General features: G+C 41.9%; 1 protein-coding gene across 6 annotated transcripts in view; it reads right to left on the bottom strand.

The window, feature by feature from the left end:
* Positions 1–4,132: 4,132 nt before the first annotated feature.
* Positions 4,133–22,799, bottom strand: part of FSHR (follicle stimulating hormone receptor) — a 216,194-nt gene continuing 197,527 nt past the window's right edge. For 5 of the 6 annotated variants that reach the window (XM_048298952.1, XM_048298947.1, XM_048298951.1 and 2 more), the window contains 4 exons: positions 19,315–19,383; positions 19,129–19,203; positions 14,043–14,228; positions 4,133–8,223 (listed from right to left, as the gene is read on the bottom strand). In XM_048298952.1, the coding sequence (XP_048154909.1) occupies positions 6,996–8,223; positions 14,043–14,228; positions 19,129–19,203; positions 19,315–19,383 (1,558 nt within the window). In that variant the 3' untranslated portion in view covers positions 4,133–6,995. The remainder of the gene's footprint in view (positions 8,224–14,042; positions 14,229–19,128; positions 19,204–19,314; positions 19,384–22,799) is intronic. The other variant, XM_048298953.1, reaches the window with a different exon arrangement.

Here is a 22,799-nt window from a genome sequence, read left to right as displayed (position 1 = left end):
GAAATAAATGTGAAATCAGGAAATTTGCTGATTAATTATTCCAAGAGAAGAGACAAACCAAAAGATTCCTGGTTGGTTATTTTCCAGAAATTAGGTCAGACCTAACTAGTTGCATAATTAATTGTCTGATTGTCTAACTAGTTAACTCTTAGTGACCTTTATTGACTCGTGGTGACAAATGCATGCATGTATGTTTTACAGGAGAGGTTCCACTGTGCTTTATAAACTGCAGCTCCAGCACTGAGAGTCCTGAGACTCAAAGTGCCCTTTGAGGTATTTGAGCAATGGTGAGGCTGTTCTGAACACGGGTCGCCTCAATTTCTCATGACTTCCCAGCTGGCTCTCCTCAGGGACGAAAGCAGGTCTCTTCTGCTGGCACTGGTGAACAACAAAACAGGACTAGCACCTACAGTCAGGGCAGTTGCACTGGGAGGTCTCTTCTGAGGGTCTGATGACAATGATGACCCTTGTCTGGTTTACACAGGTGCAGAAGGGACAGTGAAACTGAAAAGGCACCACCAAGCTCGTGCCTGCATTAATGGTGTGCTGTAGGGCAGATGCCGAAGCTGAGCACTAGTTATGGTATTAAGTGTGTGGAAAAAATTCTGAGTGTTGCCATGAAGAAAAACAATATCTTTATGGGAAAAAATAGAGTACTGACGCCTTGAAAGCTTTTTCAGTGACTAATGAGTGTTTTGGTTGTGACTCCAACGTAATCACACGTAATCACACACACAACGTAATCACAGAAGGAAGGAAAACTGATACTAAAAGTGGTGATTGTGGGTAGCAGTGCTTACTGAAGGAACGAAGAACAAGCAGTCCAAGAGAAAGGTAATGTTGGCTAGAAGGAGAAGTTGAATTTGCTGGGAAAAAACCCCAAACCTTGGTTAAATTGATGCGCCATGGATATGCCACCTCTAGAAAAAATTGTGGCTCAACTCAATTTTTTGCCCAGTCCAGGCTCTTAGCTCTGCTGAGAAACAGCACTGAGCAAAACCACTGTTTCTGGTGCCATTATTAAAGTTAGTATTTGTCTCAGCCTCCCGCCAGACAGATCCCATGGCATACACAGAGACCTCATAGCAGAGTGAATCCTGTCTGACTGCAGGCCTTGGTGCAGGAATGAAAAATTAGAATGGCTTTGGGCTTTTCTTTGATGTCGGTTCTGGTAGTTCTTGGAGCATTTGGGGGTCATTTAAAAACTGCCCTAATTTGGCTGTGCTTTTCTAACTTCTGATGTCCCCACTTTATCCAGTCCGTGTTTCTTCTCTCCTCCTTCCCCAGCCTCCCCAGGGCACTTAGGGTTGCCTCATGCCACCATGACATCTGTGGGACAAGGCAAATATGCAGCTGGCAATGTGGGAGAGGAAAATTGTGAATAAGCTATGTAAAAATTAAGGTTTTTTTTCCCCCAATAAAGTCCAGGGAATGTGTAGAGTCAGAGAGGGGGATCTATTCACATCACCCTGATTTATGGAAATCGTCTGGCTCAAACAATGACTATTTCAAAGCAGAATGTCTTAAGCTTGGCAAAGGGCCAGTTATCCTCACAACAGTCACTCAATTAATAACCAAAAACGAGAGAGAGAGAAGCTGGAAGGCAGCATAAGAAGACTTGTGCACCCCAGAACAGATAGCTACGAGCAGTGTTCTGGCCTTCCAGCTGCTGATTTCTGAAGAAATGTTTCTAAGGGATGTGGATTTTGTTCCTTACATGACTGCAGGTAAGAGCAGAGCACTTCCAAGCACAGACAGCACAAACCATCATTGTGGAAAGGGACAAGATGCAGTAAAACTGAGGCAATGAGGAGGCAAGAGTACAAATATCCAAGGTGTACGTGCCTATCCACACAACATATCCAAGAAACATAGAAACAGTGAGCATTTCGAGCTAGTCAGGAACTTGTAGCTCACAATGAATACACAGAATTGCAATGCAAAGGTGACTGGTGATGGTGCAGTGTGGTGCCTAGATGGCCCCTAAAGGAGCTTCTATCTCTCTTTCCTGAGACATATCTGTCTTTAAACCAATCTTTTGCTTTTAAACCCCACTGACTCGAACTTCTTTTAAATTTTATCTCTCCATAGGATTTTTCCATGCAAATTTCTATTACTTGATTCCTGGGAACTATACTTCAGCCAAAACCGCCCCTTTGATGCAGAATTTTGGCACTGGATATTCAAATGACTCAATAGAAATGTCCATATTGCTCAATTCTGCCCTGCAATCTTCCACCCACTCATGAATACGCCACATTCCCATTTGTGCACTGCTCTCATCGTGAACTTGTTGATTTTTCCTGTTCTTTTTTTGGTGGGGGTTTGACCTGGTGCAGGTGTCCAGGCTGGGGTTAACAAAGACCCAGGTAACACATGGCAAACTCTGCATGAGACAGAAAACAGAAAATAAAATATTTTAGTTACAGCAAGGTTAAACAAAGTGTAGATCTGATGAGTTGGGCCTGGAAACACATTTTTATCTCATCCAGCACCATTTCTGTTGGAAAACCAATGCTTTACAAAAGATTTTTAATGGACTTGGGGAAGTGGAGGGAAAAGGGCTCCTCCGCAGTTTCTTAATGTTTGAAATCCATTCCTGAGTACTTTCATCCCTAATTAAAGGTCACCTACTGGTTCGTGAACAACTGTTAATGAAGAGTTTAATTATCCAGATGACAGCTATAAAATCCTGCTCCCGTGCTTGAATATTTTAAAGCAACAAGGCCCAGATTTTCAAATACGTGCTTGTAGCCAAGTAGTTAGACAAAAGCTCTCATGGAAGAAGAGTGTGTATGTGCAATTCACATTTGCAAACAAAATTGGAGATTGCATATGCCCACATTAAAGATGCAAATCTGTGAGGAGGTTTGTAAGTGCTTACTTGACCATTTGAACCAGACCCACCTTTCTTTTCTGTTCTTTCATTCAGGGAGGGGAGGGATGGTTAAATTATTCCTTGAGGATAAATCATTTTGCATTATTAACTCTTCTTAACAACAAAACTGCATAAATTAAATGTAAGATTATCTGCTGTGTCCTCAGTGGAATGATTAGGAGGGAATCTAAAGGAAAGAAATGTGGTCAAATGATTTGAAGGCTTGCTAAATGGAATGCAAATCTCGTCTTGCATTCTTAACAAGCTCAGACACAGACCTGCCTCCTAATGAGCAAACTCTGCTTGGCATATCTGTGCAACCCCAAGAGCAAAGTTGTAAAGAAAATGAATCATGGTTCATTTTCTCTACTGAGTCAGGCTTTTGCTTTTATTGGCACTTTTGACCAGGTGCTTCTGGTGCTCCTATTACCTTTACCCATGGTGGCAATTTTCGTGATGCTGCCTTTAGTCTGCCAAGCTGAAGTGGCCCCATTTCTCATTTCCTATCACAACACCTGATGAATGCTTCTTGGGGAGGTCAGGTTTGGATTCTCCACAAGGTACATGCCTGAAGGAATGATGCTTCTATCAAAAAGATCAAGAAGTTGTTTTTTGTGTCCTCACTGCCAGCACAGTCTCTTTGTGTCACTCCGGTGATTGCACCATAAGGGCCAAGACAGTCATAACTCTTTAACTCAGCATTTTTGGGGGCTTGGTGAAGACTAAAATGCAATGAATGGCCACAATGAATGGCAAGTCTATCCAAGATAGAGCAACTTCAAGATTTTTCCTGTGAATCAGAGCTAGGCTTTGATTCAGTTTCCTTGTTACCGGTGGCCTGTCTCTCCTACTCACATGGGCATATGTTCACACACAGACACACACTTATTTGTCTGAGCACAAGGGAAAAGAGAATTATAAGCCCTGGCTATAAAAATGAGGGAAAAAGAAATTAGAATGCATCACAAAAGAAGAGCCATTCATATGAATTAAAGAGGAAAAATATGCCTGTCTGAGTTCTGTCAATGGTTAATATCTTATTTCATGATAAATGTGAGTTAATACAAGAGATTTGTTAAAACAAAGGTATGTCAGTCTTTCTGTGTTATTTGTTGAAGAGGTTTCAAGCACACCTTTCTGTGCTTTGTTAACTCTCCAGAAGACTACAGGAGGGTTTTCTCTGTGGAATCTCTCTTCTGGAGGTCACAGTGACCCGACTGTGGGGGCTCCGCTGCATAAATGGAGCTCTCCAGATAAGCAGCAACATTTATTGCACACTTTGCCAACGTATCTCTGGCTGCACACTTGTTCTCAAGGCACTCTATTCTGATATTGGTTTTATTAAAATAGATTTGAGAAAGGGAAATGTAAAATAGTTTAAAGATTGCAATATAAACATGTTGTTCAGAGCTGAGGAAATCCACACCAAACACCAGCAGGCTTTTTGCACATTACAAGCATGAACAAAATGTATCTTGAGGGCTTTCTTCGTTATACTGTTTTCTTCAAATAAAAACACTGCTTAAAAAAATGATACAAAAAGACCAATATCTCACACAGGGAAAGACACAGGTCCCATAATGTCCCTCACAGTCTTTAAGATTATTGAAATTAAAATCAAATAGCTAAGGCCAAGGACGTCTAAGGAATAGGAGATTTTTGACTTGGTAACTGCACAGTCTCTCAGCTTTGGAGCTGCCATCAGAGCTCCTGAGCAGCATGTGTGGGCAGGATGACATGTCCTCCTGTTAGGGATGAGGTAAGGTGTCCAACTGTGCACGTTATCCTTGCTCCTCAAGTATCAACTCATGTCTCCTTTGGAGGAAGAGCCATGGGCTAGGTGCCTCAATCCCTTGGGCCCTGGTCTGACTCCAGCTACAAGACATGATCCTGCAAGGTCTCTTTTCAGGGATGTTAGGTGGAAAAACACATTTAACTGTGTCCTGATTCTGCAAATCTCTGGGCAATGGGTTTGCATGAAGTACATGGTCTGTATCGTGCTCATGTGCCTGAGGTACCTGGGAGAGGACTTACTAGACTGGCTTCTAGATTACTATGCCTGTGCTTTCCTGAGCTGCCAGGTCTCATTCTTGGTAAATGGACAGAGCTCAGGCAAAAAAGCGTGACATGATGCACTGCAAGAATTTTCCCTATTTATCATCAAAAGTGGGGTAGTATTTACCAATGAACATCCCTCATTTTTAGCCAAATAATAGATTCAGGAGCATTTTTAAAATATAACTAGATTATCTGTCATTTTAGAACACCATTCTTCAGTCACTTCCATTGGGATGGGTTTTAATGGCTGCATGCCAGCACACTGTATATGACATAAATCATTTGTGAAAAAAAAAAAGATTCCTCTGAGTAGTCAGATGATCTTCCCAGAGATTAACTGTCTTTCCCACTCTTCTCTTTCATTCTTCCTTTTCTTGGATCTTGGAGGGAGTGTTACTTGTGTTGAGTAATGAAATTTCCCCCGCCAAAACACACTGTCTTTGATCTCCCCTGTTTTATGCACTAGGGAGCGGATAGTTCCTTCCTGGGCTAGGACTGAATGAATAATCACCTCCTGTTGTTATTCACATAAGATTCAGATGCTGAAATGTGAAGCTGGTGACAGGGGAAATTATGGATAGAAGCATCAAGATTTGCCACTGAATTTTATGAGTTGTAGGTAGGAAATATTCAAAGCACATCACATTTAACCATGAAGTCTCCAAGCTTTTATAATCTCATTGGGCAGAACTGTGAGTTGTTTGTGAGATGGGAATGAAGCCCAGACTGCTCTCCTGGTGTTTTCTTTATGCCCACATATCCATACACAGACACATAATCAGCATGAGAAAACCCTACCCATCCCTGAATCTTTGTTGCAACTTGGAATGATGAACCATGCAAAAATTAGATATTCAAATCATGCAAAAAGTCTGCACATTCATTGGGACGTTATTAAAACCCCTTGTAAAAATCAGGAAATCTTGATTAAAATTTTTTTCTTCTTTTTGTCTTGTTGTTGTTGTTATTTCAACATATGCAGCTTATTATTTATTTCAGGTCTTCCTATCTGGACCAGCACGTGATAATATGTGCATGAAGGTTTTTTTTTTAAAGGAGAGGAGAAATCCTAAAAGGATTATACAAAAAATTTCACATGAACTTTTGTTCAGGGATTCAAAAGCCATGTCTAGATCCATTGTCCTTTGTGCAGCCCAGACAGTATTGTATACAAATGCTGTTGTATGGCAAACCTGCCTCACATATCCTCATGGAGCAGCCCATTGGCTCATGCTGGCATATCCAAGGCTCCCAGACACACAAGTGAATTCAACTTTGTGAAAACAACTTTAGAGAGCTCCCTTTTTACTATGAGGCATTTCTCTTGCCCTCATTCTTGCTCTTTCTTACCTTGAAAACAAAACCCAAACCAAACCAGCTCCTCGATACAAACTCAGATGAAACAGGTTTCTCTGAGCCTGCCAATTTAAACCAACACAAATACCACCCAAAGTGACACTTTTGTGCAGAGTAAGGCAGGTCCACACAGTGTGGAACAGCAAAGATCCAGCACAGGTGGAGATGCCTCCTGCCTCCCTGCTGTACTCACCAGAAATGGAAACAACATGAGATATTCTCATTCCCAGCAAGTCTGTGCTGGAGGAGGGCTTAAATTTGCCTTCTGTCTCCTGTAACCCCAGGAGATATGATTAATGAAAAAAGCTAATTATCTGTATTGTTATAACACAATTCACAGGAAAAGAAATTAATCCTACATATTTTTTCAACTGCATATAACCATTACTTAATTCTCAATAAACATCTAACATCTCCCTAGAATGAAGGGAATCTCTGCCTGCATGGTGGGAGATACCATCTTATAGTCTCATTTATTTCTTGAGACAGTTCTACATGAACACTTTGGCACTTTGTTCTTCAAGAACTGATGAAGATGATATGTCATCTCTGATGGTTGTTCATTGAACAAAAATAGAAAAGTGGAAATAATTTTTTTTTCTCATAAAACATAAGTTTGCATGTTATGCTGAAGTCATTATTCAAATTCACATATTTGCAAGTGATTAGCCCACTGCCTCAGACACAAATTTATGCAAGCATTTCAGTTCAAGTGATTCAGGGGCACTGATGAATAAATAGCGTCATCATTGTTTTTAGATGCAGGAGGGCAATGGCCATTTCTTGTGTGGAAAGTATGAGCAGATGAGGAGATCTCTGTTCTGTAAATCTGAGCTTGCATTTCACAGCAACCAAACTTGCTCAAGAGAATGAAGAAATCCCTGCGGAAAGTCTTCGTGAAAATGGCGTAGAGAAAAGGGTTAGCGCAGGAGTTGATGGGGTAAAACAAAACCAGAAGGATCTTGGAATTAGACACTGTGATGAGAGGAACCTTGAGTGAGGCTGATATGGCAAAGAAAGATATTGGTGCCATGCAGAGGAAGTCTGTGAAGATCAGTATGGCCATGCGCTTGGCGATGTTGGTGTCGCTGCTGGAAGAGACGACGCTGTGGTTTCGCACAGTGAAGTAGATGCAGATGTAGCAGACGCAAATAATGACAAACGTGACGACATTCAGCACTAAGAGAAATATAACGTAAGCCTGGGCAAACGGTGTTTCTATATCCATGGGCAGACAGATGCTGACCTTCATGTAGCTGCTGACCCCAAATATGGGAAGGAGTGCTACTGTGAAAGCAAACATCCAGCCAAAAATCATGATAATCACGGCATGGCGCAACCGCACCTTGCGGTGCAGCTGCATGGCGTAGGTGATGGTGTGCCAGCGCTCCAGGGTGATCACCGTCAGCGTGTAGACTGAGAGCTCACTTGCAAACACTGTGAAAAATCCTGCAGCGTTGCATCCTGCCCCAGTCTGCCAGTCTATGGCGTAGTTGTAGTACTGGCTTTTGGTCTGGATGTCTACGGAGGCAATAAACAGCAGATAGATCCCTATGCAGAGGTCTGCAAAGGCAAGGTTGCACATTAGAAAGCGAGGAACAGTGAGTTTGGATTGACTGCTTATTAAAATAATGAGGACAACAGTGTTGCCGGTAATAGCCAAAATGCTGATGAACCATATCAAGACTCTGAGAATGTTGTATCCCATGATATCTTCACATGGGTTGAAAGCATCAGGCTTAGGTGAGCAGGCTACATTAATTACTTCATTGCATAAACCATAGTCAAATTCATTCTCTGCTAGGTCAAATCTGGCACCATAGTTGGAAATATAATCTTCAACTGCAGATCTTCTCTGTAGTTTCTTGCCAGACTTCTCCTCAAAGTCTTGCTTCACCTGAGATATGCTACATATCGGATGTAATTCAGTCCTGAAATTGTAAAAAGAGTAGAGTTGGAAGTTGACAGACACAGTATGATGCAAACAACAAACACAAAATCATCCAGTTTCCATTATCAGCTCAGTTTTTCTGGTTAGCTGATTATATGGATTACCCTGGAGCTTGAAATTAATAGTCTGGCTGGTCCCGATTTATAAAATATAACAGGGACATGTAAACGGCTTGGAAACATCATAAACTGCAAGGGAAAGGAAAACCTAATGTTTGCCTAACACTCATGATGCAGTTATTCACCTGGATAACAAACTCTGTAAAAAGCCTCCCTGATGTGAAGCCAATTTCTCACCTAGCCTGTCACTGACAAGCTGATTTGTGCATGGGGAAATGCATGATGATGAACACCAATATAAGGTTGAGCTTTGAGGAATGACTGAAGTCAGCTGTGCTCATAAGGAGTCTGTATAACCACAATAATGCTACCATCCCTTAAAGTTATTCTCAAACTCCCTTCTTCCTAAAGGTTTTGACCATCACTGTCTTGTAACTCTGTCAGGGCACATAAATCCATTTTGTGCTGTTCATTTTTAGTACCTCATATCATATTAGTGACTAGCCAGTAACACAAGTAAATAGCACAAATAAGTTCATGCAGGATTCCAGATAATCTTTAAATGACAGATGCTGACAGAAACACAAGGCACAACAGAGCATTTTGCTTAAAAACTGTTTTCCAAAAGAAGTGGATTAGAAGTCAAGTGAAGTGAAGCAAGACCAAACCAAACCAAACCACACACCACACCACACACCACACCATACCAAACCAAACCAAACCAAACCAAAACAAACATTTTAATGGAAACAGTAGTTGCTTTTGTTTCTGTCAGAAAGTATTTTTAAAAGATTTTAAGAAATTTTAGTAGCACAGGTAAATACTAGTATTTTTGATAATTTTGTGTTCGGCTTTATTTTGTAGAGTATCAGCTCTATGCCCTTCTCCATGCATAGACCTACAGAAGAAAGAAATATTTTGGCTGACATGATAGAAAGATCATCAGCTTCAACAAGACTGTAAATATCAAGAAATATCAAGTATAAACATGAAAAGAAGGGTCAGTTTCTACAACAGCTTCTAGGCTGCCTTAGAGTTTGGCTGTCCCATAAACTTGCATCCACAGTTTTGGATGCAGATCTAATCTGAGTTACGGAATAAAACAGATGACACTGTGTTGTAAAACGAACCCAAGTTCAGCTCTGCCTACAATCAGCTACAACCCAGACTGCAATTCAGGTGTGTCATTTCTAGGACAGGAGCCCAGCTTATCTTCCACCCTGAGTACAGTTGAGGGAAGAACTCTCTAGGCAAGCAAAGTTAAAATTTTGACCAACTGGTAGCAGCCTAAAAGGGAGAATTCTTCTTTGTAACCTAATTTTACCCTTTGACTTTCTGCACTCACTACATCTCCTGAAAATTGAGTTTAAAGGGTCTGCAAGAAAGGAAAACTAATGAAGGTCCAGCACCAGAAGGTGAGGGACATTTCCTATGAGATTCTGAACATCCTCTACTATTATCAATATTTTTTATCTTGCCTGTCAACTGAGTCAGAAAACTGATTTTCTGTGAGGTCAAATATGCACTATGAAGGTCACAGTAGCAATAACAAGGCATTACATTTTGCTCTCCTGTGTTCTACTCGCATAAGGATGAGTGAAGGGTCCAGAGTATTGATCAATATATCAACAATTCTCTGGCTGAAAGGGAATACAGGCTTCCAAGGAGCAATAAAAGGAGAAAAAGTCCCTCATTTTTTAGTGCAACAGGCACTTGGGGGCACTGAAAGCTACTGCAATTGGTGGTTCTTTGAAAATGAACTGAGGGAAATGTTTGTAGCCAATAATTTCTCAGCATGAGATAAAAATAAACTTTTTCCAAAATTATGGAGGCACTGCCTGAACCTAAATATATCCCCAGGCAAGAGTGCTATGTAAGGACAATTAAATATTTCTGATTGTTACAATTCATTAATTCTTGCCTTATTTTACAGCCAGTGGTCCCACATAAAACCAGGGTTCCAAGGAGTAAGCTGTTTGCTCCAAGGAAGGGTAACGAGGAGTGTCCTGCTGGTTCCCTGTATTGGGAGCAGGTAAAATGAAACTCCCAAGGGAAGGAAGAGCCATCCTCTGATACTGACTCCTTGCCATATCTTTGCCCCGTGTTTCTCACCCTTTGGGCTCTGAAGTGCACTCAGAGCAGCAAGTTAAAACATTATTGGCCAAGGGATGTGTGGGTCCTTGCTTCCTGCTGAGCCTGTGGGTGTCACAATACAGTTAAATTATTCCCTCTCTTTGTAAAATTTTCTTACTGTTTAACATTATTTTGCTCAAGTAAACTAGAAAAATAAACTGGAGAAAGGGCAACTTAGAGAACAAAATTGAAATTGGTAGAGTGCTCTGACAAAAATAAACAAAAATTACTACCTTTGTACAAGTTGTTATTTTATGCGCCTCGTCTGGATCTGATGACAGCAGGCTCTTGTGTGCTGAGAAACATGCTCAGCAGAATAAATAGTCGTGACCTCTGTTCTGTAATAAGTCCTATCTCAAACTAATCATCCTCACCAAAAAGTGCCATTAAGTGAGTTGTGAGCAACTGATAGTATGCTCTTGTGAGACAAGGCCCAGACACTATTCCTGATGCTGCCACATTTTTTGAAAAAGTAGGATTTCAAGTGACAGCTCCTTCAAAGAATAACAATCAAGTGTAAGGACAGAGTCATATCAATGCCATTCTTTTGGGCAGAAGGTGATCTTTATGTCAAAGAAAGCCAAAATCTTGCTGAAGTTCATCATGGTCTATGTCAAGTTGAGGGTTTTAACATCAGGCCTCTGCCCTCTCCACACTTCAAGGATATTATTTTCCAGTCACAGAAAAATATGAGGGGAGTTCAACATACTATACTAGACTTAAGAATGCAACTTACCTTCTCTTAAGCCAGCACCACAAGAGTCCAGTGTGATCAAACTACAGGTCAATATTTAGCATACAATCCTTAATGGAATGCGAAAAACATTCAAAACTTTCTGTTTTGTGCCTCAGACTGGCAGAGCTGTGCTCGATGTGGCATCCTCCAAAATTCAGAAAGCACTGTTGCTCTAAAAGGTTTAAGCTTTCCTTTATCACACCACCACCTGTTCGCTGCTGCAGATGGTTTTTGGAGAGGTGATTGAGCATGATCCACTATGGTAACTTATTTTATCTAGGGCTTTGAGTGCTGCAAGTGCCTCAAAAGGGGGAATCAAACATGAATGGGCAACCAGAAAGCGGCCACACATCCCAGCCTTAACTCCTTCCCACAGAGTTCCCAGGTGAACACCAGCTGCTGGTGTGATCCTTAGAAATGCACTTCTGGGAGTGATGTGGCATCATTTTTATACTACCTGGACTACCTGGCAGTATTCTGAGAGCCAGATGGCCACAAAGAATGACCATCTCCTGTGAAGGTACATGACAAGCCAGGTCACACCAGGGTTCCCAGCACCACAAGCAATGCCTGCTGCTCTGAGCCAAGCACAGCTCTTACCAAAGGAATATTACACGTTGTGTGATCAGGCACTATGCAAACTATTAATAACTTCTAAACAGCCTGAGCAGCCTTCAGTGCACATGCAGCTTGTGCCAGCTGTCACAAAAACGGCTTTGATATGAAAGAGGGTGTAGCTACTCTATGTGTGACTAATCTCTGCAGAAGTGTATGGTAATACTTTCAGTCTTCAAACCAAACACATGCATCCACTTTCTCTCTTTAATCTGGAGGGAGGATCTCCGTTTCCCACCAATTCAGTACAAGAGACAAGACTGTATGAAAGAAATGACAATTTTTAATTATGTTGAAAAGCAGCTGACAGGAAGGGTTCGTCTAAATAATAGGTTCTCATAATTTTGCATATATGCTTAATATTTGGTAAAAAATACATCTGGTTTATATACATAAATACATTAAAGGCATGGATAAATATGTCCAATTTTGTTCTGTTGACCAGGGTGGTACAGTTGTGACCAGACTTGCTCCAGAAGCAGCCCCACCATGGCATGGTGTTCCAGAAGCAGCCCCACCACCACAGCCTGGAACATCTGCACTGGGGCTATGTGAGCTCTGCACAGTTTTGTTGGCATTTCTTTGCAAACTTACACTTACCCAGGCTGTGGAAAGGGCTGTGCTATGTTCTCCTTGGCTTCTTGCCAAGTGCTGGGGACTTCAGTTCCCTGGAGCAAGTGTGTGGCATGGAGGTTTTTCAAAGCAAGTGAGGGGACTGGATGCTGAGAGCTTACCACAGGGTCAGGACTACTTCCTCCTGTAGCTTTCCTTCAATAGCAGCTCTTACTTTTTGAAAAGTCCAGTTGCCTAATTTAAGGGGTGGGTTCTGGGATTTGGGTCCTGATTAGGCCCAAGCAGCTCAGAAGCCAAGTACCTTCAAAAATATGAATCACAATGATGTCAGTGTTCCTTTGCAGATCCGGGACTAAACATGCTTTCACTGGACTCATTGGGAAATAACACTTTGCTACCAGTTCTGGAAGGGCTGGACCCATTTCTGCTTAGAAGCTACCAGGCACTGTGTCTGCATAAGACTGCACATGTGTGTGAAAACATCTGCTGATAAACTGTTTTAGTGAAAAGTTAGCATTTTGGATGAAGAATGGGTGACTGGGGAGGGATTCTGTCAGATACTTCTGTTATCACTGCCATCTCTGCCATCACAATTGCACTCTTTACACAGTTTTGCAAACACGTGTAAGTGATATTTATTAGCTATCAGCAAACTCAGTTATCTTCCCTTGTCTGGTGACAACAGAATGTTAAAATAAAATAAATGGCTATTAAGGGTACTGAAATAGAAGCTACTAACAGTTCATTCTTTCTCTGCATGGTTTCACTTTTCTTTGAAGTTTTATGCCACTTCTGAAGATGACATCTTGAAGTCTAACAATGACTCATATTTTTTTTTCTCCCATGGAAAAGTCCAAGTCTTTCAGGACACCCAGTAAAGGAATAATTTCAAACAATAACAAGGGTTTCTGTAAGTACCAGTTCCTTATGTTTTCCAGTGGCACAAATTCAGGAGGTTCATTAAGTACTGAATGTGTACATTTCAAGACTGCATGACTGTGGTGAAAATACTCAGTGAGAACCACTGATACCTGAAGTCTCACTGCAACTTGCTAATGGAAAATTTTAAAAAGCATGGAAGATTACCTTTGGAGTCTAAAAAGACACCTTAGCCTCCCACCCTGCTCTGTTGATTTGTGTGAAATGGATCTGCTCAGAAATCATGTCCCAAAATGCTGTGAATATGAACTCAACAGATAATGTATCTGTGATGTTTGGCCAGACAGTGCTCCAGCATCAATGAGGCCTTCTGGGAGAAGAGTTTGGGATCACTCAGTGGTCCTGTTGGCCTCCTGGATTGATGAATAAATGTTGACCAGCTTCTCTACACACACAGCTTTCCTTCCAGTTACTTCCTGAAAAAGTTATCAAACGTTTTCTGTTTAATGTCTTCAGTGTGGCTCCAGGCTGGTCCCAGTGAAAGATGGACTTATGACAGGTGGGGGCAGATCTGTGCCTAGGGAAGTGCTGATGCTACCAAAAATTTAATAATTCTCTGTAATGGAGGGGCAGTGCACTGTGTAGCATGCATAAACCTGTATCTATTTTGCATTTGTTTATTTCCATCCATTTACTTACCTGCACTGGAGAGACCTTTGCTATCCACTTTTTGAGGAATTTTATTTAATTCACTATCAACTGCTGAAAAGCACCAAAAAGAAAAAAACAAATTAAATCACTTACTTTTGTCTTTTCCAGTTTGTAAATGCACAGCAATGGCTAGGATAGGTGAAGTTTGCCTCAATCAAAGATCTAAATTTGCTTAAATCAGGAAGCTTTTTTAAATTGTAGGTAGACCTTGCTCTTAGCTTCTTAATGAGTTCTAATCCATGACTTGGCAGGAAACTGATTTTCGTGCTGGAAATATCCCTTTAAGAAAACATATGAGAATCTTGGTAAAAAGCAAATTTACTTCTGCTCAACAATGGATATGTGTTTAAGACAGTCCTACTCATTCTCAGAGTAGTGACTGGAAACAGATCAGCTGGAAATCCAAACTGAAAAGAGGATCCAGTGCTAAATTAGGTGTTCCTCCAGCAAACTGAGCTAATATCCATTGCAAACAACAATCAAGTGATGTTAGTCTGTGAGAACAAAAGAAAATAATCCAATAATGTTCTGGGTAAAAATTAGCAGACATATAAACTATTACTGCCGTATGATGCTGGGTTTAGTAAATACCCAGTAAATGCAACAGTCATCCCAGAATACTGTTAAAGGATAAAAAAAGGCTGATGAAATCACAATGGAAGTTTGCTTTATGAACATCACATCATGGGAAGGCTGCTGTAGAAAAGGCAATGAACACAAAGAGAGAAGCTCACGTGAGTACGGATGTGAGGACAGGTTGGAGATATCAGGTTTTGTACTCATTATGAAGAAAAACAGATTAAAGAGAGACAGGGGTGGCATTGTTCAGGCTGTTAGGAACAAAAAAAATCCCAACAAAACCTTCTCAGAGGTTTAGAAAACAAATATAGCACAGACAGAAGCAAAGAAAGGGGCAGTACTGCAGCAGGTTAGGGGAGATGTACTTATGTGGAAAGCAATTACTGTGGGACAGGCTATCAGAGGCAGCTATGGAATCAACAGCCATGAATGTACTAAAGAGAGCATTAGAGGGGCTTTTGAGAGGAAACATGTTCTGCAAACACTTAATCTTGACTTGTGCCATGCGAGTGAAGAAAGGGAAGAAGGACCAAGGGTGCACCATCTCCAGGCTAAGAGATTCTTGGGAATCCATCCCCATAGCTCCAGACTGCAACACTTGGGGCAAAACATCTCCATATTTCCCTCACTAGAACACAAACCATGTCCCTCAGATCATGACAGCCTGAGATCCACTCCTTTCTCTGAAGAGCAAAGGTAAAGATGAACTGCACAAAAGCACCCTTCCTCCTTTAAGCCCTCCTTCCTTCCTCTCACAGCTTGAGACTGATCCAGGATGATAGAGTTTGTTGAGGTTGCTCTGCTCTTTATTCTCCAAGAAAAGAAAAGATTTCTCCCTAATCAAGGAATTGGACTGACAATATTTGTACTTTTCTCCATGTCCCCCCAAAGGTACAGTTTCCAATTCATCTGTGACAGTGTAATGCCAGGACATGTTATTTGATCTCTATCACCCAACATCCACAAATCGTTTTTATTATCATATTAATACAGGAGAGTGGTGCCATGTGAGGGGGAGACCAGGTTTTAGCAGCATGTAATAAAGTTTGGACAGTTGTGTGCAAATGTATGTGCGGACCACACACACATTTGCACCGCTGTTGTCTGGTCTAGGAAGCAAAATTAATACCAGGAAAGGGCTCTGTTTGAATGCCAGCCAGGCCTAAGAAGTTCATAGGCAGCTGATGAAGCATTTTGTAAAATTGGTGGTGAGTAAAGATGATCTTTGTGTCCATGCTGTGCCCACAGTTGAGGTTTTACATCCAGGCTCTGAAGGAATGCACCACCTTCAACAACTGGACAAGGGACTGTGGCAGCAGAGGATCAGACACAAACTCTACTCCACTGCCCCGACCTGGGCCCTGTGACTTTTACTGGAAGACAGACTGGGGTATTAAAAAGTGCTATGAACTTCTGCAGGGCAGGCTGAGAGAAGCCACAGCCCTCATAGAAGAGGTCCCGAGGTCCTTGGCGTGTTTCTACAGGAGCTAAAACCGGCAGCCAATGAGAAATTGTAGGCTATCGATTTCTGCCTTGGACGCTTGAAGAGGTAATTAGGTTGCAGTGAGCAGCCTCAATTTTCACATGTGCTGACTACTGCCCTCAGTGCTCTGCCTAATGAAAACTGTCACCCAGAGTATATGCTCATGAGTCAAAAACTAAACAGCAGGTTTCTGCTTAAATCCACAGACAGAATCACTCATGGCATCATTAAGAGAATGTGTAACTTCACAATTCTGAACAAGAGCACAGAAAATGTTTTCTTTGGCTTGTTAGCTAAAAATCATTACTGAGTCCAAATTGGTGTTACACTGTGTGCAAATAAGCAAATCTGAATAGGAATAGCACTTAGACTTAAAAATATCTAAGAGTTTACTGAATCTCTTGTCATCTCTAAATAGTTTCATAGATATTAAATATTTTTTCCACAAAAACTTTTTCTTCTTATTTAAGAAACTTTTTATGCTCGTTATCCCACATAAACAGAAGTGAGTTAGGGAAAGTGCTTTGCCTAAAACCCTGTGGGTTTTTTTGGTATGTCTGTGAGGGATAGCTATGGATACACCACCACCAAGCCCCCAAATAGCAAACACAGACACTGTGCAGGTGGTTTAGTAAATTACTCCACTGAGTTACCACACGCACACCTCAGTGCAGAGGTTCTTTGAGATGGTGTTCTCTAGTTAGAGGGTTGATAAATTAAATAAGCCTGATTAACAAGATTATAAAGTGGCATTAGGAAATCAAACCAGAAAGCATCAGTGAGTGAAATACGTGTTCTTATAATTGCTTGGCTGTGAGTCATCAGCCTTGACAGCAGCCAGTACAGGAGCAGCAAAATGAATCTGCCTTCTCTTCCAATCACTTCCCTTTCCCACTGGGAGTCTCTGTTGGACTAGCAAAAGTACTGACCAGCTGATGAGGTCTGAAAGGCACCTACAGAAATGGCAAAAAATAGCTCCTGGATCAGAAATCAGAGCAGGGTAGGCAGACTGGGGAGAACAATTTCCTCCGTGCTTGTATCTAAAGTGATCTCTGGCTGCACTTCAGGGACTCAGCTGTAGAGCTGGGGATCTACCAGAGCTCTCCTGTACCTTCCATGTCTGGGATTCCCAAAGAAGACAAATTGCAAGGGTGGGGTGAACCACAGCCATACCTTGCCCTGCATCAAATCAGGACACAGCCAGAGAACTAAGGACACCAGCAAAAGCTGGTGCAAGCCATGATAGCTCTGAGAGCAGCAGCAGACAATTAAATGAAACAATGCAGCTGAAAATTGAAGCTATGAAACTCCAAGCTGGAAACGGTGTATTTCTGAATAGAAGGAATATGTATAGTTGTGGGATTTATTAGCTATTTGATTTACTGGCCTACTGTCAGTGCTGAAATCCTTTAACTCAAAATTTAATGTCTTTCCCAAAGAGAGACTCTAATTCAGCCAAGAGCTGTAAGTCTGAGGGAGGAATTGATTTGTGAAACTCTGTAGCCTGCACAAGGCCTATGATTGGTGCTGTCTATTTGTGTTTGTGTTTCTTTCACATTACTTTAATATGACGAATTACAAAATAGAAGTTGGCATTAATTGACTCTATAACACCGGTTCAAGAAGGTCAAGAGTTAAACCATCCTGATGTTCATTCTATTAAAACACTGCAGTCTGCAACATGGATTTGATTGCAGCAACAGCAAAAATATGATTTGTCCCAGCAAAGATATGATTATGGGTCAATCATTTCCACAAGTGAAAGTGCATCCCCGGTGTACACTACAGTGATGGATGAGTAAGAAGGCTCTTCTTTCATGATCCCATCCAGGATAAAAAGGTAATTTCCCATCCACGGAATAGTGGATGTATTGGTAATGGAACAGAAAACTTTTTACACAAATAACTCACTGTTAGAAATTGAACTATCAAATGAATCTCAACTACAGGCAAATCGATTTGATAAACTTCCTGAATATGATTGTATCAAGTACAGCTTGCAAAGAAAATGCATTTACTTTTTGCTACAGGAAACAATGATTTCCCAAAGAAACACCTATGACATTACTGATGAAAAGATGCTCCAGTGTCAGTCTTTTCCAGAAAAAAGAAGATGCTTTGAAGAAACAATGGAAGTGGAGCAGAATGCAGTAACCCAGACCATAGGTCTTTATGTCATATGTGCACCGACCATCATGAAGTGGAAAATGAAGCTTTCCGAAGAGCTCTGGACTGAACTCAAGGTTAATCAGACATTTTTTCTCCCTCCTTTTCAGGTTTGTAACCACTCCAGCATCTGTGTAAAATCTTCCAACAGCTCCAATGACCCCTCTCACTCATTCTGGGTGACTTTTAGTCCTCTCTGAACAACCAGGGTAGATGCAAAGAGAGAAAGGTTCCGATGAGTCGGTGAGACAAAAAAGAATCCCATGTCTCTCTTGCAGCTCTTATGTGTGGTGGCTTGTGCTCAGAAACACAAGCAGCTGTGCACACTCACTCATACATTTTTCGGACCCCATGGCAAACAGTGGCTTGAGGTAATGGTGGCTGAGACCCATGAGCATCCTACTGCTGAATTTTCTACCACTGAGTTCTCGATTCCCAGCTCATCACCCACCAAGGACATCCTGCTATAACTGAGTAGAATGTATCTCATACCTATCCCAATCCCCATCCCCTCAGGATAGGAATTTTTTGTCAGAATTAAGCTACAAAGATGCCGGGGCAGATCTTCAGTGGCAAGTAATTCAGATTTAAGCAGTGAGAACCACTCACCCAGTCTCGATTTTGCTTAAACAGAAAACCAAAAGCATTTTTTTCTAGAGGAAAAAAACAAAGCAGAACAACTCGTCTCTTGCTCAGTTTAATAAACCATGGAGAGGAACCTGGATCTAAATCTCTCACTCTCAACACTCTCAAAAACTTGAGGACAAAGTGAAAATAAAGTTCTAGACTGAAATTTCTATTATGGATTCCTTTTTTTATTCAGAACTAGACCTCTGGTCTTGAACTCCAAGGTTTGCAAGATGTTGAAATCCAGACTGGCATTCATATGTTCTTCTCTGATCTTTTCTAAGGAGTCAAGAAGGAGAAAAATGTGATCCAAATATTACTTACAAAACAGCGGGTCCATTGGCTCCCTGGAAGACCTCATTTGGTAATTTTTCTAGGTTGTGATTATCACTTAGATTTCTGAAAAACATAACATTTATGCTGAAACAATCTGAGATAAAAAACCAAAAAAAATCTTGCAGAAGTTACTATCTTCCTTTTTTCAGAATTACAAACAACAGAAATAGTTACAGCTCATCCAGGTATGTTCCATTAAATGCATGATTCTCAATGTCCTGAATTCCATTTTTATTCAGCCATCTGCAATAAAGAAAAAGGAAAAAGGAGTTGTGTTCTTATTTATGCTTCATGACTAAAATGAATGCAATTCAAAATAGGGAATCTCAAACAAATAAAATTGTTAAATGAACATTGAAATAGTGAAATTTCTACAAATCCCAGCCTGTAAGATCCCAACAGCTGGAGGAAGTCTTTGGAGAGGGCAGACATGAATAGGGTGGGTAAGTGCTACCATCAGAGATGGCAGCTGAGTAAGTTCCTGAAGGGCAGAGCTGGTGAAGATGCTGGCACTGCTCATGGCTCCACTGGGAAGGCAGCAGAGGAGCCAGGCAGATCAGGGTCTTTCCTGTTGGTGCTGTCAGTGCCACTCAGTTTTACTCTCAGCAAGATGCTTTTGAAATGCTGGGCCATGGCTTCATCTCTGCCAGTTATCAGAGAAAAAAGCCTGCTGTGTGCCATGGGCTCACAGCCGCAGCCAGGCAGGTGGAGGAGGGAGGCTGGTGGTCACTGAGCCAGGCAGGAGGGCATGAAGGGGCAGCCAAACTGCCCAGAAAGCAGGTGACTCCTCCTGTGCTGCTGCCTTGACAAATTACACTCCCTCTCTGCTCTGCTGCCCAGTCCTACCTCCCCAGGCTCCTTTCCCCAGGAGGAGACACAGGTACTGAACCTTGCAATTGAAGCTCCTGGGGCTCTCTGCCAAGTTTTTACTGTGGTGCATTACCTAATTAACGTTTAACGTCCTTCCCTCTGTCCCTTCGCGGTCCTAAAAATTTACATTTAGGTCAGTTATATTTATCATCTTTACAGTGCAATCTTTCATCTCGCCTTAAACGTCACTTTGCAGCTCACGCCCTCTCCAACAGGCAGCGACAGGTCTGATTGATGGCAGAAATGGCCCGATTTAATTAAACTGTCAGCAAACCTGGACTCTTTTCTAATTCACTTTGAAAAGCTGAGCATGCAAGTGACCCACTTATCTGAGGTCTGAGGTGGTGAGCTAAGGTCAGCATGGAAATCAGTCATGGGTCTGGCTGAAAGGATTGCTCTTTTGAGGCAGATGCGCATGGCTCTGTGTCTGTAATGTCTGTCAGGCTGGATCAGGAGAACTGTCACCGTCCCCTTCACTTGCCAGCACTATTAGACATGAGTGAGCGGGCACGGAGGAGAGACAGGTCCCTGCTTACAGCATTTGAAACATTTATTATATTACAATGATCTTATAAATTTGTAGCTGCCAGGCTGATAGATATGTTTTTAATCACACTATTAGCACTTACTGCATTCTCTCACTGAACATGATGGTAATGCAATGAGATACTAAGGTTGTAAAACAGAGTCGCTGTAGCCACGCAGTGTGGACTGCACACTCCTGTCACCTGGCTAATAGCATGTGAGTGGTAAAAAGAGCAAAAAAAATTACCTAAATCCCAAGACCTCATTATAGTACACATCAATACATTCCTGTTGAGGCAAATTCTCCCCTCACTTCAACCAGCATCCTTACTGACTCCATTAACTCTTACATTACAAGGCGACAGTGGAGGCGGAGATCCAGAGCTTGGACATGGGGGCTTTTCTTTAGCATTTCATGTCTGGAGCAGATTTTTAAAACACACTTTAAAATTCACCCAGTGAAAGAGGTCACTGCCCCTGAGGTACCATTTACACCCTCTTTCAGGACTGGAAAGATCTATTTTAGAGCCTAAGTTGCACTCAGACCTGGAACCAAGGTGAATTTCTTCCATAATTTTCTAGCACTTCATTACCAAGTGTCTCCTCAGTTCCCACCTGTGCTGATCCCATGCACAGCATAAATCAGATGCAATCCAAATTACTGGTGTAAATATGCTCGGTGCCTGCCACAGCTAAGCCCATTAAAACGGTTTCTCCCTAGAATGTGGGGGTTCAGTGGGCCCTGGGTGATTTTAATCATCTTGATACGCCTGCTTTCACTAAGTGATGTTGCCATAACCATAACTTTCTGTTGAGTTGCTGTGACTTCTGTTTTGTACAGAAAAATGGCAAATTTGTGTCTAAAATGAACTAAGTTCACCACAGCAGAAAGAAAGCCTAAACAGGGACTCTCATAGGGCACATACAGGGCCTCTGTCCTGAACTGCTCTAGGGAGAACTCGAGCAAAGCCAGGACATTGTCTGACTGGGGTGGTGGAGGCCAGGTCTGCTCACACAGCTCTACCAGCTCCTGCACACACTGGTGGATGCAGGAAGCCCATGACAATGGGGAGCTGCAGGAGGCAGGGCAAAGGAGCTGGAAGTCGACATGATCCCCCCACCAGGACAATTTTGCTAGCAAACCAGCAGCCTGAAGTCCCCAGAGAGGTATCCTTCAATATCCAGGCAATAATTGCATCATATAATCATAGGAAGGTTTGTGCTGGAAGGGACCTTAAAGATCACCTGGTTCCAGACAGCTGTGGACAGCAACACCTTCCACTAGACCAGCTTGTCCAAAGCCCCATCCAACCTGACCTTGAGCACTTCCAGGGATGGGGCATCCACAGCTTCTCTGGGCAACCTGTTCCACTGCCTCACCCCCATCGCAGTTAAGAATTTCTTCCTGATATAAGGAATGAAACATTCTGGGGTGGGAGGGGGAAGCCAACTTAGAGCTGCTCAAATGGCACAGAGAGGTCAAAATACAGTAAAAATCTGGGATATTAATATCACCCTCTGGTGGAATTATGAAAACAAACACAGTATTTGTTGTGCAGTGCTTTGAAAATGCAAAGTCCTACCTGAGCAGCAAATATTATCATCACAGGAGAAAAGATAAAGCAGTGGACTTGTGATATAATTACTTGAATATATATTTGAGAAAAGTCTGTGTCTATGTGTGTGTGTGTGTTTAAAACTTCAGAACTTGAAATAGAGAGAGGTTATGCATAACTGATAGGGAAAAGGAAGAGATAAAGCTAAATGACTTGCTACTGGCCTCTCTTCATTGCTGATGGTCCGACCTTGCTCCCCCCAGAATCGACATGAGCCCAGTCAGTCAATTCAAACCTTGCTTTTCTCTCTCAGTGTGCCAGCTAAAGCACACAAACACAGTGGGAATTTTTTTCAGTCTGGCCACTGGCTAAGTGAAAGGAAGGCAGCTTGTTAGCAAGCAAACAGTATGTTTTGGTATGCAGAGAGAAGGGATCAAAGACGCCAGCTAGTTCATTAAAATACACGACTGTTCAAATCAGATGTGGAGCCGTCTAACCATGCAGCTCCAAACTGCGCTGTGAACCCGCCCGTACCAATGCATTAACACTGTGTACAAATAAACCACATTTCCACAACATCTACATACATTCTGCCCAAGTAATAAATGTCTTTGAGTGATGTGTCTGACTGTAAATATTTATGAGTCATGCCATCCCTGTGAACACAATTTTTCTCACAGGGAACTGTGTAGCTGTAGGTGTTTAACC

This window comes from Corvus hawaiiensis, chromosome 3 (assembly GCF_020740725.1).
Source record: "Corvus hawaiiensis isolate bCorHaw1 chromosome 3, bCorHaw1.pri.cur, whole genome shotgun sequence".
Lineage (NCBI taxonomy): Eukaryota > Metazoa > Chordata > Aves > Passeriformes > Corvidae > Corvus > Corvus hawaiiensis.
The sequence above is the reverse complement of the archived record's forward strand: the minus strand, read 5'-3'. Positions and strand labels throughout refer to the sequence as shown.